The 18816-nt window shown below is 44.6% G+C and overlaps 1 protein-coding gene across 1 annotated transcript in view; it reads left to right on the forward strand.

Moving 5' to 3' along the window:
- The window catches only part of LOC142440873 (V-type proton ATPase subunit S1-like protein), a 35647-nt gene extending 17252 nt beyond the window's left edge, over positions 1 to 18395 (forward strand). The window contains exons 5-7 of the mRNA XM_075543067.1: positions 9353 to 9403; positions 14823 to 15063; positions 17883 to 18395. Coding sequence (XP_075399182.1) covers positions 9353 to 9403; positions 14823 to 15063; positions 17883 to 18185 — 595 coding nt within the window. The 3' untranslated portion in view covers positions 18186 to 18395. The remainder of the gene's footprint in view (positions 1 to 9352; positions 9404 to 14822; positions 15064 to 17882) is intronic.
- Positions 18396 to 18816: the final 421 nt, after the last annotated feature.

Here is an 18816-nt window from a genome sequence, read left to right on the forward strand (position 1 = left end):
GCCCTGCCCCCACCTCCCCCACTCCGCCAAATTAAAAAAAGAAGAAAAGAACTCAAACTCAGTGCCATGAAATCAATGTTGTCTTGGTGACCCTGCAGGACAAGACAGAATTTCCCCGAGAGCATCCGGGACTAACTGTTCACAGGAGTAGAAAGCCCCGTCATTCCTCTGAGGAGTGGCTGGTGGTATCCAACGGCTGACCTTGCAGATCAAACGGAATGCGTGTAACCACGATACCACCAGAGAATTGTTAAGTGCAGTCCAATCAGTTCCAACTAAGAGCGGCTCTCTGTGTGCATGGGAAAGAAACACCTCCCAGGCTTACCCCTTGTGTTAGGTCCTTGTGTTTAGGCCATTGCTGTTGCCACCATGTCAATCCATCTCCTCCACTGTCATCCTCTTTTTTTTTTTGTCATTGACTTTCTACTTTATCCAAAATGGTGTCTTTACCAGTTCCTCCTTGATGTCATGTCCCAAGTGTGTGAGCCGAAGTTTTGTCTTGTCATTCTCCCTTCTAAGGAGCATTCTGGCTGTACTTCTTCCAAGACAGGTCTGTTCTTTTGGTAGTCGACAGCACTTTAGATAAATATTCTCCACCAACACCATAATTCGATGTATCATCAGTCTTTCTGCAGTCATCCTTAGTCACTGTTCCACTTCCACATGCATTGAGCTGCAGTCATCCTTATTCACTGTTCCACTTCCACATGCATTGAGCTGCAGTCATCCTTATTCACTGTTCCACTTCCACGTGCACTGAGCTGCAGTCATCCTTATTCATTGTTCCACTTCCACGTGCACTGAGCTGCAGTCATCAGCGGGGGGAAGGGGGGGCTTCAAGTCCTCTTCCCTTTCGGGAAGCATTCTGGCTGTGCTTCTTCAATCGAGATTGGCTTGTTCTACCAGTGGCCCATGGCGAGTCCTGGTGGGGTTGTGGGCTATGTCTGGGGCTGCTAATGACAAGGTGGTGGCTCAAACCCAAGAGCCAACACTCAGAGGGGGAAAGCCAACACCCACAGCCCTAGAAACCCCGTGGAACAATTCTACCCTGGACTACAGGGTCACGGTGAGTCAGAATCTACTGCTAGCTGTGGGCGACCAGCAGGGCATTGGACATGTAATCCTCTTCACCAATCCCAACCAAACCAAACTCGTTGCCATGGAGTCGATACTGACTCACAGCCAGCCCACAGGACAGGATAGAATGGCCCCTGTGCATTTCTGAGATTGCAACTCTTTATGGGAGTGGAAAACTCCATCTTTCTCCCCAGGAGAAGCTGGTGTTTTCGACCTGCTGATCTTGCAGTTGGCAGCCCAGTTCATAACCACTGTGCCACTGATGCCAGTATTTAAACGCATCAACCCTTTTCAATCTCCTTAGGCATTCTCCAGTTTTCACATGCATCAAGGCTATTGGAAATAGCATAGCTTGTCCAGTTTCTCCAATTATTGCTCACCAACCCCTCACCCCACATTTTCCTGATCTTAAACCACCAAGTACCCCCTTGTTCTGTTTGAACCACAATCTTGGTCTCTGTGCAGGTGATGCATGAGCACAATGTTATCCATACTTGCTTGCGATCCACACAGTTTAATGCCTTTGCATAATCACCATTACACAGGAAAACATCATTCTATGATTTCCGGCTTGTAGCCAAGATTTACCTGACATCGGCAATGGTATCTCTTGTTCCACATCCTCTTCTGAATTCGGTTTGGATTTCTGGAAGCTGCCTGTTATTGCACGGTTTCAACCATTGTTGGATGATCTTCAGCAAAATTTTACTTGAATGTGTTATTAATATTATTGTCAGATATTTTACACATTCTGTTGGATCACCTTTCTTTGGAATAGACATGAATACGATCTCTTTTAGTTGGTTGGCCAGGTAGCTGTCTTCCAAATTTCTTGGCGTACATGTGGGCTGCCAGCATTGCAACCATTTTTGGAAACATTTCCCTTGGAAATGCTGGAGCCTTGTTTTCCACCCGTCCCTTCACTGCAACTTGGGCTCTACTATCTTCTGTTCTTAATTCTATTTTGCTTCTTTTTTAAAAAGTCATTTTACTAGGGGCTCATACAACTCTTTTCACAATCCGTACATACATCATTTGTGTCCGGCACATTCAGACGTATGTTGCCATCATCATTCTCAAAACACCTGCTTTCTACTTGAGCCCTTGGTATCAGCTCCTCATTTTACCCCTCCCTCCCTGCTCCCCCCTCCCCATGAATCCTTGATAATTTATAAATAATTATTATTTTATCATATCTATTTTACTTCTTAAAATACCTTCTAGAATTTGACAAATTGGTTTCTGGTACAGTGACTTTATATTCCTCCCCCCTTCTTTGCGCCTCATTCAACATTCTGTCCACAGAATCTTCAAGATTTCAATTCAAGCACTAAATTTCATCTTCAGTTTTATTTTAGCTTGAGAAATGCCAAATAGGTCCTTCCCTTTGGTTTTCTAACTCTCGGTCTTTGTGCATTCCATTATACTGCTTTGTCTTTTCAAGTTGCCCTTGGAAACCTTCTGTGGACCTCTTTTATCTCCTCATGTCTTGATTTTTCCTTAGCTCCTTTACATTGAAGAGCAGGTTTTCAGAGTCTCTTCTGGCATCTATTTTAGTCTCTACTGTCTTTTAAAGACCCTTTGCTTCCTCCATGTATAATGTTCCTGGTGTCATCCCACAGCTCAGCTGAGTTTAGTGCATCACGCCTTCTCTTGAGATGGAATGTTTTCAAGACTGTACTTTGGCTCTTAAGGGTTTGCTTTAATTTACCTCATCTTTAACTTGAATGCAAATGATTACTAGTGCTTTCTGTGGTTGTCCCTTGGCCTTCCTCTGACTCATGATATTGAGCTATTCCATTCTCTCTCTCATATATATATATTTGATTGGATTCCTTAGTTATCTCATGCTTTTAGAACAGAAATGCAACAAATAGAAGGCTTTAACAAACACATTTATGCTTTCAAAGTTAGGAGCTTAAAATCCTGAGCGCTGTATGTAGAGGAAGTCATTCTCCCACTTTTGACTGCGGGGCATAGTCTTTTCCTCCTTTGAACAGCTGTGAGCCCATAGAGATCCCCATGAATGTTGGCATCAATCTGCCTCTGGTTCTGGATTCCAGAATCTAGGGAGTTCACAGTTTAGGGTACAGGCACTTTGGACATCAAAGGATGAACTCTGTTCCTGGCTCTTCTTCCTCAGTGATAGTAGATTCCTCCCTCCCTGCTCAGTTCTCCCTCCTCTTATCTCTTACAATATAAAACAGGGATCCTCAAACTTCTTAAACAGGAAGCCAGTTCACTGTCCCTCAGACCCATTGGAGGGCCAGACTATAGTTAAAAAAATACTATGAACAAATTTCTATGCACGCTGCACATATCATATTTAGAAGTAAAAAAAACAAATGGGGCAAAAACACCCGGTGGGCCAGATAAATGTCCTCGCCGGGCTGCATGTGGCCTGCAGGATGTAGTTTGAGGACCTCTGATATAAAAGTTATTGCTGGCAAGTATTTTTCCTGGATGATCACATCAGATCACATCTTGGAGTAACATCACATAACTGCCATAATATTTTCTTGCTAAATCACTGAAAGTCATCGCCAACCAAGACACTTTAACACATTCTTTGTGTAGGAACATGACACGGTATTCCCTCTGACCATGGCCTTATATGCAAATGATCACTTTCTGCTTGGGAAAAGCTGCGTGCAGTGATTACTACAGAGGGGTGTTCCATTGACTGTCTACACTCCACCTCCTTTATTCACTCACCAGTTGCTGTGAATCTGCTCTTCCCTCCCCCTTTAACTGACAGTATCCCAAATAAGGTTGCTAGGAATACTTTTGTGCATATCTTGCTGTGAGCATATATCTTAAAAATTATTAATAAATCATTTTATTGGGGCTCTTCTAGCTCTTATAACAACCCATACATGAATTTTATCAAACACATTTGTACATATGTTGCCATCATCATTTATAAAACATTTTCTTTCTGCTTGTGCCCTTGGTATCAGCTTCTATTCTGCTCCCCCCCCCCCAAACCCTCCCACCCTCGTGGACTCCTGATAAATGATACATTACTATGATTTTCCTATCTTACACTGGTGAGCATATATTTTCATCTATTTTGGGTTATTAGCTGGGAGTGGAATGGTTGGATTAAATGATACATGCATGTTTAAATTTCTAAGAAATTGCTAAACTTTTCCAAGGTGGTTAAACTCATCTACCTCTCTGGCAGCATTGTGTGAGAATTCCAGACACCCCAGGTCCCCCTACGCATGATACTGCCGTGTGTGAAGGCAAAAAACATTCTTTTTTATGTTTCTGCATGCTTGGTACTTTCTGAAGCCAACTGGGGTTAAAAGGTAAGACTCGGGAGCTAGTACGGCATTTACCTCCTCAGAATCACGTGCTTCTGTTTCCAGGGGTATAGCGATCAAGGACCGCGGATACAGTCCAGAGTTGTAACCTCTGAGGAGCTTGTCTTATCTTCCCCCGGGGGCATTTACTTCTGAGCCCTAACGCCTTTGCCTCCTTCAGGAGTGAGACATAACTGAAGGACAATAAAACCCGATGGAGTGTTGGGGGCACAGCTGTTAAGAGCTTGGTGGGTAATTAAAAGGGCAGTGATTTTAACTTACCTGCTGCTCCAGTGTGGAAAGATAGAGCAGTCACGTACCTCTATAAAAATTACAGCTCTGGCAAAGCCCACGTGGAAGAAGCACACCAGCCTGTGTGATCGCGGGGTGTCGAAGGGATAAGGTATCAGGCATCAAAGAATAAAAATTCAAATCATTGTGAATGAACAGGAGTGCGGATTGGGGACCCAAGATCCATCTGTAGGTGGCTGGACATCCCCTTACAGAGGGGTCATGGGAAGGAGACTAGCCAGTCAGGGTGAAGTGTAGCAACCATGAAACATACAACTCTCCTCTAGTTCCCAAATGCTTCCTCTGCCCTCCATTATCATGATCCCAATTCTGCCTTACAAACCTGGCTGGACCAGAGGATGTACACTGGTACAGATAGGAACTGGAAACACAGGGAATCCAGGGCGGATGATCCCTTCAGGACCAGTGCTGAGAGTGGCTATACTGGAAGGGTGGGGTGCAAAGGGGGAACCGATTACAAGGATCTACATATAACCCCCCCGGGGGGGATGGACAACAGAAAAGTAGGTGAAGGGAGATGTCAGACAGTGTAAGATGACAAAATAATAATTTACAAATTATCCAGGGTTCATGAGCGAGGAGGGAGTGGGGAGGGAGGGGGAAAATGAGGAGCTGATGCCAGAGGCTTAAGTGGAGAGCAAATGTTTTGAGAATGATGAGGGCAATGAATGTACAAATGTGCTTTACACAATTGATGTATGTACGGATTGTGATAAGAGTTTTATGAGCCCCCAATAAAATGATTTTTCTTTTTAAATTTACAGCCTTGGAAATGATCTGAGGTAGTTCTACTCAGTCCCATAGGGTGACAAGCAAATAAATGGGCGCAGGGGTTTGGTTTAGTTGACTTAGATTCTGTGGTAAGTATCTAAGCTCCTTTTCTCCCCTTCCAAGAAGAATTGGTTGACATAAAGAAAGAAAAGGATTTCCTCTCTCAGAAGCCAAGAGGGGTGGCTGTCCATTCCCCCTCCTATAAAACCTATCAGATTTATATGGTGAGGGTTACTCAACTCTCTTACAAATCCCAGTATGTTTAAGATGACGGTGGCCCTCACCACATGCATCAGGGTGAAAAGAACAGGTAACTGATGTGGTTATTGCTATGCGTAAGTAAAAATGAACCTGTATCAGCTCGAAAAAATCTTGTATTCAGGACATCCTCTCAGAGAAGGGTCCCCAGGAAGGGATAGCAAGGGTGCAGTATAGCACCAATGAAACACACAACATTCCTCTGGTTCTTTAATGCTTCTATCATGACCCCACCCCTATCATGACCCCAGTTCTTCCTTACAAATCCAGCTAGGCCAGAGCATGGATAGATAAACCCCTCAGGAACAGTAACAGGAGTAGTGATACCATGAGTGTCGGAGAAAGGTGGAGGGAGAAGGGGGAGAAGCAGGAAACCAATTGCAATGATCAATGAATAACTCCCCCCACCCCAGGGGATGAGCAACAGAAATGTGGGTGAAGGGAAACAGTAGACACTGTCAGATATTAAAATAAAAATATTTTATAATCCATCAAGTGTTCATGAGAGTGAGAGGGTGAGGGAGGGGGTGAAAAAAAGAGGAGCTGATACCAAGGGCTCAAGTATCAATAAAATGTGTTGAAAATGATGATGGCAACATATGTACAAATGTGCTTGACACAATGGATGTATGGATTGTTATAAGCTGTCAGAGCCCCGTATAAAATGATTTATATATGTACATATATATAAATCTTGTGTTCCCTTTTAGTATCGTGTAAATAAATGTGGATATAAAAACTCTGTAGTCAGGTTTTTGTTTCACTTTGCTTTTAAGGTTTAAAAATTCTGAAGGGGATACCATGATACCTCTTTTTCTTTCCTTCTATTTCTCTGAGACTAATAATGCCAACCATTTAAGACGGCAATTATCATCTATTTGTCTGTTTAGTGTGCCGATCCAAGTTACATGCTCATGGGAGCACTGGGGGGGCCGTGGTTATGGACTGGGCTGTGAGCCGTGGGGCAGCAATTCTCAAACACCACCAGCTCCATGGGAAAAAGACTGAGCTTTCTAGTCCTGTAAACAGTGACAGGCTCAGTAGCCTGTGGGGGCCATTGTGAGTCAGCATATTGACTCGATGGCAGTGGGTTTGGTTTTTGTCTGTTCTAATGAATTGTTAGTATTAGTTATGTATCTGGAATGAGTATCCAATGCCTATTGTGTATATGTGTATAAACCACCAATTCTGTGGCTTATCTTTTTTGTTTACAGTATTTTTTGAAAAGCAAAGCTTTTTTATTTGAACAAGATCCATTTGGTTACTTTCTGCATCTTTTAAAAAAATCATTTTATTAGGGGCTCATACATCTCATCACAATCTATACATACATCAATTGTGTGAAGCACATTTGCACATTCATTGCCCTCATCTTTCTCAAAACATTTGTTCTCCACGTAAACCCCTGACGTCAGCTCCTCAATTTCCCCTCCCTCCCTACTCCCCCTCCCTCATGAACCCTTGATAATTTGTAAATTATTATTTTGTCATATCTTGGCCTGTCCGACGTCTCCCTTCACCCACTTTTCTGTTGTCCGCCCCCCAGGGAGGAGGTCACATGTAGATCCTTGTAATTGGCTCCCCCTTTCCAACCAATCCTCTCTCTAACTTCCCAGTATTGCCCCTCACACCACTGGTCCTGAAGGGAATCTCTGCCCTGGATTCTCTGTGTTTCCAGTTTCTATCTGTACCAGTGTACAGCCTCTGATCTAGCCAGATTTGTAAGGTAGAATTGGGATTATGATAGTGGGGGAGAAGGAAGCATGTAGGAACTAGGGGAAGGTTGTATATTTCATCGTTGATAATATGACACCTTGACTGGATCATCTCCGCGAGACTCTTCTGTAAGGGGATATCCAGTGGCCTACAAATGGGCTTTGGGTCTCCACTCCGTACTCCCCCCACTCATTCACTATGATAAGATTTTTTGTTCTGGGCTCACTCCCTGGGAGACATTGCATCTAACAAGATACATGGAGCTATGCTAGAGCCCTGGAGCTGAAGGACCCCATGGAGACCCCTGTCAGTGCTGAGATGCCTCTACCATCCCTGGACCCCAAAAACCTTCCACCCACTGGCCTGCCATCATCCTGCATTCGGCATCATTGCATGTGTTTCGTGAGTCTAAAGAGGAATTCATGGATTGGTAACATATGGGCTAATACTGCACTTATGGACTTGATCTGGACTGGGCAGGGATGTTTTCTCAATATTCAATTGCTCTTGTATATAAACCTCTTTCTTATACACACACACACACACACACACACAAGATTTTTTGTTCTGATGGTGTCTGATACCTGATCCCTTTAACACCTTGTGATCACACAGGCTGGTGTGTTTCTTCCATGTGTGCTTTGTTGCTTCTGAGCCAGATGGTCACTTGTCTACCTTCAAGTCTTTAAGACCCCAGATGCTATATCTTTTGATAGCCGGGGCACCATCAGCTTTCTTCACCACATTTACTTATTCACCTTCTTTGTCTTCAGCAGTTCTGTCAGGAAGGTGAGCATCATAGAATGCCAGTTTAATAGAAGAAAGTATTCTTGCATTGAGGGAGTACTTGAGTGGAGGCCCAATGTCCTTCTGCTACCTTAGTACTAAACCTATAAATATATGCACATAGATCCCCATATTCATATATAAATATATTTGCATATGAACATGACTTTACTTAGATCTCTATAAATGCCCTTTGCCTCCTAGCTCTTTCCTCTATTTCCTTTGACTTTTCTCTTGTCCCACTATCATTCTCAGTCTTCATTTGGTTTTCAGTAATTCCTCTTGGTTACATTACCCTTGATCACACTCTACCAGGCCTCCTCTGTCCTCCTCACCACCTATTTGGATCACTTGTTGTTTTCTTGTCCTTGGGTTTATTAACACCAATACCTTCCCCCCCCACCCCCCTCCTCTCCCATGTCCCTCTGGAACTGTCCGTCCCTTTGTTTTCTCCTCCAGATTTTTCATCCAACCTATCTTATTTAGACAGACCCATGGAGATAATAACATGAACAAAAACAAGACAGAGCAAAACCAAGCAACAATATACAATAAAACTACCGCTACAACAAACCAATGACAAAAAAAAACAAAACAAAACACAACAAGAAAGCAAAGCTTGTAGTTAGCTCAAGGACTGTTTGTTGGCCTTTAGGAGTGTTTTCCAGTCCAGTCTGTTGGGACACCAAGCCCTGGCTCCAAAGTCCACCTTCAGCATTCCCCGGGGACCTCACGGCTCCATTCCCTTTCTGTTCTGTTAGTGTTTTGCCTCATTGTGGCAGGATCAGATCTGGTGCAATTCCCACACTGTGCCTGGGATGTATTTTCATCATTACAAATTAAACATAATTAAAGCATAGTGATTAATCCCAAAACAATATGTAATTATGTATTGTGAAATATTTGTTTATGTGATTTCCGATGGTCTTAGGCAATCCCTGTGAAAGGGTCATTTGATCCCTCAAAGGGGTCGCGACCCACAGGTTGAGAACCACTGTATCTGTAAGCTTTGTCGTTTTAGGTATTATGTTGAGGTCTATGGTACATTTTGAGTTAATTTTTGTATGTTGTGTGACTAAAGATCAATCCTATTCTGATGGGCCACTTTATGTCTGTTTTCTTAGGCTGTCTCTGAAGTTTGGTGATGGTGAAAATCACAAAGTCTTTGATGTAAGGTAGGTCTTACAACCAAAAAAGGTAAACTTACTATATTTCCAACATGGATTCTTGGAAGCATCGGAGGCTCAACACTTCAGGTTAACTCATTGCACTCACTGCCAGGGAGTGGATTCCAACTGACAGCGACCTGAGAGGGCCAGGTGTGAATATCCCTGTGGGCTTCTGAGGCCGGACGTCTTTGCAGAAGCTGACGGCTTCATCTTTGCTCCGGGCTGGACTCAAACTGGTGGCCTCGTGGGTAACAGCCCAATGTACAATCCAGAGTCTCCCTAGGGCTCTGCCTTTCAGATCAGCTCTTTATAAATCACTCATGCACACAGCCAGGGCCAGGTACGCGGTAAGCATTGTGACAGGTGACCCAGCTACTTAATTTCCCTGAAAAGCTAGTGGTGTGATCATATATAGAATCTTATAGTAATGTCTCCTTTTACTCCTTACCAAATCCATACATGTCCCTACTAATTACAGACTTAGAAAAGCACATGTATTTGAAACTGTGATATTTGTTTTCTATATACAAAGAGTAAAAAATAATTAGTGCTGGAGGAGCCACCCAAAGCTCTGGCTTGTAGTTCATACCTATAGCTCTTTAAAATAAATATACTTATTGTTTAATAGTGTTACTTAAATTGCCCTACTGACAATCAACACAAGAATGCATTTCTCTGTGTTTATACATGAAAAGACAGATCTGTCAACAATGGTTGGATATCTCAGCCATTAGGAGCAGTGGATGGAAAAAACAAAACAGCCCTCAAAATGAACAACACCAAAATGAAGGAATTTAATTTTCTTATAAAACATCATGTTTCCCTTCCTATAGGACCAACTTGTAGTGGCACTAAGCATTTACATCTTTAAAATTACTTGGAAAGCCAGCAGGATGTGTTCGGGCAGGCTTCCATAAACGGCATCTGAGGGAACATTCAGTTCTGTGAAAAATATTGGTAAGATTCCAGAGGAGCGGACCTGTGGTCAATGGTTTTTGGAAAGCCCACACAGCACGCTCCCCTCTGGGAGCTGCACAATGTAAATTTGTAAAGTTTCGGAGAAGACCTGCTCCTGGGGACGCTGGTTACGTCCCTAGGGTTTCTTACACTTAGCCCTGGAAAACCTTTCCGCACAGGACACTTGTTAGCATGTCATGGCACACTAGTGCTTTTCTATTGATCATCGTTTTAAAATGGCACCCTTCCATCCCCTCTCAGAGCCACTTTCTTAGAAAAAACAGAACCCCACATGGTAGTCACACACACGCGCGCGTGTGCACGCTTAATACAGAATGGGGGCCGCATTTTAAGGTGCATAAGCCAAAGCCAAACCACAACCATGGTCATCATGTGGATTCTGACGCCTAGCAGCTCTGTGTCGCACTGCCCATGGGCTTCACGGCTGCGATCTTGATGGATGCAGGTTGGCTCATGGAAGAGTTGGAGGATTCCAGCTGTCATCTCTCCTGTCCCTTAGCAGCTGGGCTTAGTCCTGCTCCTACAGGGCTCTTTTTTTTAACATTTGATTAGGGGCTCATACAACTCTTACCACAATCCATACATATACATACACCAATTGTATAAAGCACATCGTACATTCTTTGCCGTAATCATTTTCAAAGCATCCGGTCTCCACTTAAGGCCTTTGCATCAGGTCCTCTTTTTTCCCCCTCTCTCCCCGCTCCCCACTCCCTCACAAGCCCTTGATATTTTATAGATTGTTATTTTGTCATATCTTGCCCTATCCGGAGTCTCCCTTCCCCCCCTTCTCTGCCCTCCATCTCCCAGGGAGGAGAGACACTGGTGGAAGCTTGGGGTGTCTGGTGCTTAGTGAGACTTTAGGTCTGGAAATAAACTCATCCCCACGACACAGTTTTCAGCCAAACAAACCTGTTTGTGGTTAGCTGCCAAGGAGTGACGTTCATAAGGGGCCCCTGTGCAACAGAATGAGAGACCGGCGCCTTCCTCACAAAGGTCCTTTGGTTGGGCCCATGGTTGCACCTCGGTGTCAAGTCAACCGCTGAGGGCCTTCCTCTCACCTAACCAAACATGATGCTCTTCTTCAGGGACAGGTTTCTCCTGACGATGTGGCCAAAGTACATGAAACGAAGTGTTGCCATCCTGGCCCCCAGGAGCATTCTGGTGGTACCTTTTCCAAGACAGACTTGCTTGTTCTCTTGACGGTCCATGGCGCTTTCGATAGTCTTTGCTAGCACCGCCATCCAAATGCCTCCAACCCAGCCAAGCCTCAGACAGGTCTTGTACGGGGAATAGTGACACAGAGAGGATGCACACTTGAAACCATAATCAGCCCTGAGATCCCCAGGGCAGCAGTTGCCCCGGGGCACATCGCGGATGAGTTAGAAAGAAGGAGGCACGGAAACCAGAAACACAGGCAGGACACAGGATAGGAAATGCTTCGTTGTGGGGACTGCAAGGAATGAGCCATGTATGACGTGTTCAATGGAACACTTTCATCCAGTTCACAGTAAAAATTGAAGAACCGAAAAATGAATAGCTTCTGGAATCCCATAGGGCAAGTCTGTTCTGTCCCATCAGACTATTAAGAGTCAGCCTTGATGGCGGCAGTGTGTTTTGTTTTAGGGCCTTCATGGCTGTGATGTTTTGGAAGCAAATCACCAGGCCTTTCTTTTGAGACACCCCAGGGAGGTGTCAAACCACATCTTTTTTGTTTTATTTCCTTATTTCATGTCTTAAAAAAAACATTTTACTGGGAGCTCATACAACTCCTATCACAATCCTTCTATCCATCCATGGTGTCAAGCACATTTGTACACTTATTGCCATCATCATTCTCAAAACATTTTCTTTCTTTTTGACCCCTGGTATCAGCTTCTCATACCCTCACTCCCCTTCCTCCCCCATGAACCCTTGATAATTTATAAATTATTATTATTTTTTCATGTCCTACACTGACCGATGTCTTCTTCACCCACTTTTCTGTTGTCCATCCCCCAGGGAGGGGGTTACATTCAGATCATTGTGATTGGTCCCCCACTTTCTCCCCCACATCCCCCTTACCCTTTTGATATCGCCACTCTAATTATTGGTCCTGAGGGGTTTTCTGTCCTGGATTCTCTGTGTTTCTAGGTCTTATCTGTACCATTGCACATGCTCTGATCTATCCATATTTGTAAGGTAGAATTGGGATGATGATAGTGGTGGGGAGGAAGCATTAAAGAACTAGAAGAAAGTTGTAAGTTACATTGGTGCTATACTGCACCCTAACTGGCTCATCTTTTCCTTGTGACCCTTCTGTAAGGAGATGCCCAATTGTCTACAGATGAGCTTTCGATCCCCACTCCACACTCCCCCTCATTCACATTGATATGATTTTTTGTTCTGGGTCTTTGGTGCCTGATACCTGATCCCGCCAATACCTCATGATCACACAGGCTGGTGTGCTTCTTCCATGTAGACTTTGTTGCTTCTTTGCTAGATGGCCAATTGTTTTATCTTCAAGCCTTTAAGACCCCAGATGCTGTATCTTTTGATAGCCTAGCACCATCAGCTTTTTTCACCACATAAGCTTATGTACCCATTTTGTTTTCAGGGATTATGTCAGGAAGGGGAGCATCACAGAATGGCAGGTTATTAGAACAAAGTGTTCTTGTGTTGAGGGAGTTCTTGAGTAGAGACCCAATATTTGTCTGCTATCTTAAGACTTAACATATAAATATATGTACATAGATCTATTTCCCTATCATTATATATAAATATATTTACTTATGGGCATGCCTGTCTTTAGACCTCTATAAATGTCCTTTGCCTCCTAGTGATTTCCTCTCTTTCAGTGGTTCTCAACCTTCCTAATGCTATGACCCTTTAATATAGTTCCTCATGTTGTGGTGACCTCCAATCATAAAATTATTTTCATTGCTACTTCATAACTGTAATTTTGCTACAGTTATGAATTGCAATGTAAATATCTGATATGCAGGAGATATTTTCATTGTTACAAAATGAACATAATTAAGCATAACTAAGGCATAGTGATTAATCACAAAACAATATATAATTATATATTGTGAAATATTTAAGTATTTTCTGATGGTCTTAGGCATCCCCTGGGAAAGAGTCGTTCAACCCCTAAGGGGTTGCAAACCACAGGTTGAGAACCATTGCTCTATTTCCTTTTACTTTCCTCTTGTCCCACTATCATGTTTGGTCTTCTTTTGGGTTTCTGTAATTCCTCTTGGCTATATTGCCCTTGATCAAGCACCACCAGAAATCCTATACCCTCCTCGCCATCGATTTTAGATCACTTGATTTTCCCTTGTCCCTGGATTGGTTGACACCGCTTTTCCTTCCCCCGCCTCCCCTATCCCCCTCTCCTGTGTCCTTTTGAACTCTTGGTCCCGTTGTTTTCCCCTCCGGTTTCTCCCGCCTGTCTTATCTAGATAGACATGCAGAGACAATAATAAGCACAAAAACAAGATGGAGCAAAACAAAGCACCAAAAGAAAACAACAACAACAACAACAACAACCAATGCCAAAAAAGGAAAAGCCTATAAATAGTTCCAGGTCTGTTTGTTGACCTTTAGAAATGTTTTCCAGTAGAGTCTGAAGGGGTGCCATGCCCTGGCCCCAAAGTCTAATTTTGGTATTCTGGGGGACTTTGCTCCCCTCGCTGTTCTGTTGCACACCCTTAGCGTTTCACGATGTGGTAGGGTTGGACCAGGCACAATTCCCGTACTGTGTCTCCAGTGTTGTCCCTCATAATGGGTCAGTGAGGGACGTTTTGTCTCATGGTGGGGTCGGCCCTTTGGTACTCTCTGTGCATTGGTTGCTCTGAGCAGAAAAATCATCCTCCAGGCTTGGTGTGTCAGGATGTGCTCCAATCTCTCTTCCTCCCCCTTCGTTTGTTCCTGTGTGCTCTGATCAGACATGCCCCTCTCCCTGAGCTGTAGCTTCAGTGCTGTCCTCTGATGAAACCACCAACCTTTTGGATGAGCAGCCTAGCACTTGACCGTGTGCATTGTCCAGGCACTTCTCTCTGTTTCTTAGTCTGTCTAGAAAGATTCTGTCAGTCCAGGGAAGTTGCCAATAATGAAGGGGCACTACGGGGTCAGGGGTTATTTATTTATGTTTTTGTTTCATCTATTCCTAATCGTTTTTAATCATTTAGGAGAACAGCGAGGGAAGACAGGCAACCGAGTCACTGGCTATTGATACATATTTTTGAAACCGAAAACCATGGCCGTGTTCCCTTTGCAGCCCTTGGTTGCTCACTTTTGAGGGGCACCCTGCGCTTCCCACCTTTGGAATCCGAGTGAGGGAAGAAGCCTTTCCCCAAACTAACCATACTACCTGACAAAAGAGGGCGCTGCTGTACTGCTGAGAGACGATATGAGGGACTAGCAAAGGGCTCGGAGACTAATGCTGTTTAATATTCATTTTCAGATTCCTTCTTACCAATCACAACAGGCTATCTGTCCAGAGTTGGTTTAGTTTGCACCGAGTCGAGATTCTCTTCAATAACTCAGTCCAAGCAACTTTTAATGCAAGCGCCATCTACGCGCCAGCCAGTTACTCCTACCACTGCCAGCACGTCAGCACCCTGCAGCGACACGACGCCCTCCTGGTGCCCAGCGACCCGGAGCACAGCTCGGGCCTGTGGGAGGTCTCCTTTGTGGACTTCCAGGTAATAAGTCAGCTCCACGCACCTGTGTATTTGGTACCAAAGACAGTCTGAGTGAAAACACCCTGAACTTAGATACTCCAGGAAAAGCGGATAGCTCTAAAGTAATATCATTGTTTTTATTGTTATCCTCTACTGTGGAAGCAGAATGGGATAACTGTTTATCTCTCCTGGAGTCCTTGTCCCACCCTCACTGTCCCCCTCCTTTCCCCTCCCAACTCTCTCTGTCTCCGGTCTCTCTCCCCCAAAGGTTTGCTTTTCCATTCAGGTTTCTCAGGGCACTATCCGTTATCAGTGAGGAATGCCAGCCACCCAGCCTCAGTGAAGCTGTGGCCTGAAGCCCAGTGACTGACACTTCCTGAAGTGACAGGCCCTTCTGGGGGAAGAAGTGCCAGACAATTATTGTATTTCCTTTGGGGGAGTGGAGCGGTGATCCTATCCGGGCAGATAAGAGGTGCACGGGAAGCTGAGTGACAGCTCTGGCAGGTAGCAAAGGAGTGACACTGTCAGCCAGGGGTCACAAATATCCCGAAGCATCTGGTGGAAAGTGCTAGCGTAAAGGAGGGGGCCATAAGAGGTTTCTTTTCACCATCTCAGGCTGAGAGGTGCCGGCAGCTCCTCTGGCCTGTTTACCTGCGAAAGAAGCCCAACTCGCCCTTCCAACTCCGGGGAGGAGCAGGCAGGCATCTGCTTGTCCCTCACACAGGCCCCTTTGCAACCTTTTACATCACGCACGTGCACGTGCACGCACACACACACACACACACACACACTCACACAAATCTATCTGCTTTTGTTCACGCATTTCCCTTTGGGGTAGGAGTGTGCATTTTGGAGTTAGACCTGTCGGGGTTCAGATTCCTACTCAGCCACCAGAGCAGAGCACGTTCCTTAAATGTCAGTCATGGTCTGACCTCTTTTACAGATTTGAGGAAACATGGCCTCACATACGTGGAAACACCCAGGGCCGTGTCAGACAGGCATCGACACTAGTTATAGGCTCTCAGTGGATCAGCATTTGTTTTTTGAGTTTAGTACTTGGGAGCCTGCATTTCTGGGGTCATTTTATATACATTATCTTTAAGACCTATCATAATGCTGCAAACTCACTGCCATTGAGTCGATTCTGACACATAGTGACCCATAGGACAGGGTAGAACTGCCCCTGTGGGCTTCTGAGATCGGAACTCTTTACAGGAGCAGAAAACCTCATCCTTCTCCAATGGAGCAGCTGTTGATTTTGAACTGCTGACCTTGTGGTTAGGAGCCCAACTCGTAACCATAGCTGTTCTTTTACCTGCTTTAAAAATGAGATGACTTTTCAAAGTGATAAAATTTATAAGTTGGAGAGTTTTGGAGCTCTGGCTTCAAAAGACACACACACACACACTCACTCACTCACTCACTCACTCACTCACACACTCACTCACTCATGCACTCACACACACACTCACTCACTCACTCACACTCACACGCTCACTCACTCAGTCACTCAGTCACTCACACACTCACTCACTCACACACTCACTCACTTACTCGCTCTCTCACTCACACACTCATTCACTCACTCACTCACTCTCACTATCTCACTCTCTCACTCTCACTATCTCACTCACTCTCTCACTTACTCACTCTCTCACTCACTCACTCTCACTATCTCACTCACTCTCTCACTCACTCACTCTCACTATCTCACTCACTCTCTCACTCACTCACTCTCACTATCTCACTCACTCTCACTCTCTCACTCTCTCACTCACTCACTCACACTCTCTCACTCACACTCTCTCACTCACTCACTCACTCACTCACTCACTCTCACTCTCTCACTCACTATCTCACTCACTCTCTCACTCACTCACTCACACTCTCTCACACACTCTCACTCTCTCACTCACTATCTCACTCACTCACTCACTCACTCACTCACTCACTCACTCACTCACTCACATTCCGTACCTGTGGAAATTGAAACTGTGAAAGCCAGAACTGCCTTGTCTTTTCAGGTCTCTCCATGTTACTGTTTTTGACTTTTCTGCTGCTTTTTTTTAATGAGAAATACTTGATTTTTTTTCTTCTCTGACAATCCTTACCTAACATGTTTCGGCTTTCTCAAGACTTGAAAGGGACCAAAAGAGTTCATGGAAAAACTCTGTTATTTTTTATTTAACATGCCAACGTCATCATTTGAACTCGTTAATTCTTTTGTCATCTTTTTTTTTTCACCATCCAACTTTCACATACATATGAGGCAATGCAAGAGACCTTGGCTTGGTTTGGATGTATTTAGGCATCAAAGTGCTAGGAGTAAAACAAGACAGACAGACATTCCCCATGCCCCACCCAAACCAACCGACCAAAAGCCTTCAGTACCTTCTAGCTATCGGATGGTTGCCTTCTTGGGAATCATGACAGTCTCTCTCCCAAGGTACTTCCCAATTCCTGTTAACAGAATCAGAGGTAGAGGAAGTGACTTTAAAATGATTTGTGAAACATACTAACTCTTATAAAATGTAGCGTGTTCTTTGAATTTTAGAGCTAACAGCAAATGTGGTTTCAGATGAACTGGAATGTCCCTGGAAATCAGAATAAAAGAGGTTTATACCCATACATCGTAGGGTTGCTGGGCAAGTTCTGATTTACCATGAAGTTTCCCTGGTTCCTGTAAGCACACTCTCATTTGTCAGGTCCTTTATGAAAATTACTCAGAAAAGATGGTCATTGCATCTTACTAATCAGGGGCCCAGAACTCCCAGACCAACTGGGAAAGAGAACTTAGGAGAGAAAAGGAGGCATCCCATCTGCTGTTTCTCTCTCGACAGATCCAAGGCTTTTCCATCCGGGGAGCAGAGTTTGCCAAGGCCAGAGACTGCGCCTCGGCCTTCTCACCAGCCATTCTGATCGGCCTGGCGATGTCGCTGATCCTGCTGCTGGCATTGGCCTCCGCGCTGCACACACTCATCCACCTGCGGAATCTTGACCGGCACTATGACTTCATCGCCTCTCCGGCCCACTTCTCACAGTTGAAAAGGAGAGATGTAGCTGAGGAGAAGGGGTTGCTGCAGAGCCAGGGAGCTGAATGCTATGAACTGAGAAGCCACCAGATTTGCAAAATTTACGTTTAACAGCACATGTCTCTCTGTCCTTGCCAGCATCCCTCTTGGATGTGTGCACTCAATGCCGGTGCCAGAGACTCGATTGTGACAGCAGTGGCGACCAGGGCTCGATGCAGACGGAATTGCTTTTGAAGTATTCCTCGGTTTATTGAGAGTGACACAGGCAGCGAGAAAACATCCTGGCTACTCTGCAGAAATTAAAAAAGAAAAGAAAACATTGTTTCCTCAAGTCCAGGTCCAAACCCATGGCCATCAAGTCCAATCTGATTCATTGTGACCCTACCTGGGATTTTTCAGGCAATGCATCCTTACGGGAGTAGCGAGCCTCATCTTTCTCCCTCAGAGCAGCTGGTGGGTTTGAAAAGACTACTGTGCAGGTATCAGTCCAAGGATTACCTGGTGTTAGTTCCAAACCTACCTTGAAAACAACGGGATGCTTCATGTTACTCTGACTCATGGCGGCCCCATGTGTGCCAGAGGAGACCTGTGCCCCATCAGGTTTTTAGGGGCTGATTGTTCAGAAGTAGATCGCCAGGCCTTTCTTCCACAGTGCAGCTGAGTATACTCCGACTGCCAACCTTTCTGTTACCAGTTGAACACACTGCCTGTTGCACCTAATGGGAAACCTGGGCCTGCCCTG

The sequence above is a fragment of the Tenrec ecaudatus genome, chromosome 2 (assembly GCF_050624435.1).
Source record: "Tenrec ecaudatus isolate mTenEca1 chromosome 2, mTenEca1.hap1, whole genome shotgun sequence".
Classification (NCBI taxonomy): domain Eukaryota; kingdom Metazoa; phylum Chordata; class Mammalia; order Afrosoricida; family Tenrecidae; genus Tenrec; species Tenrec ecaudatus.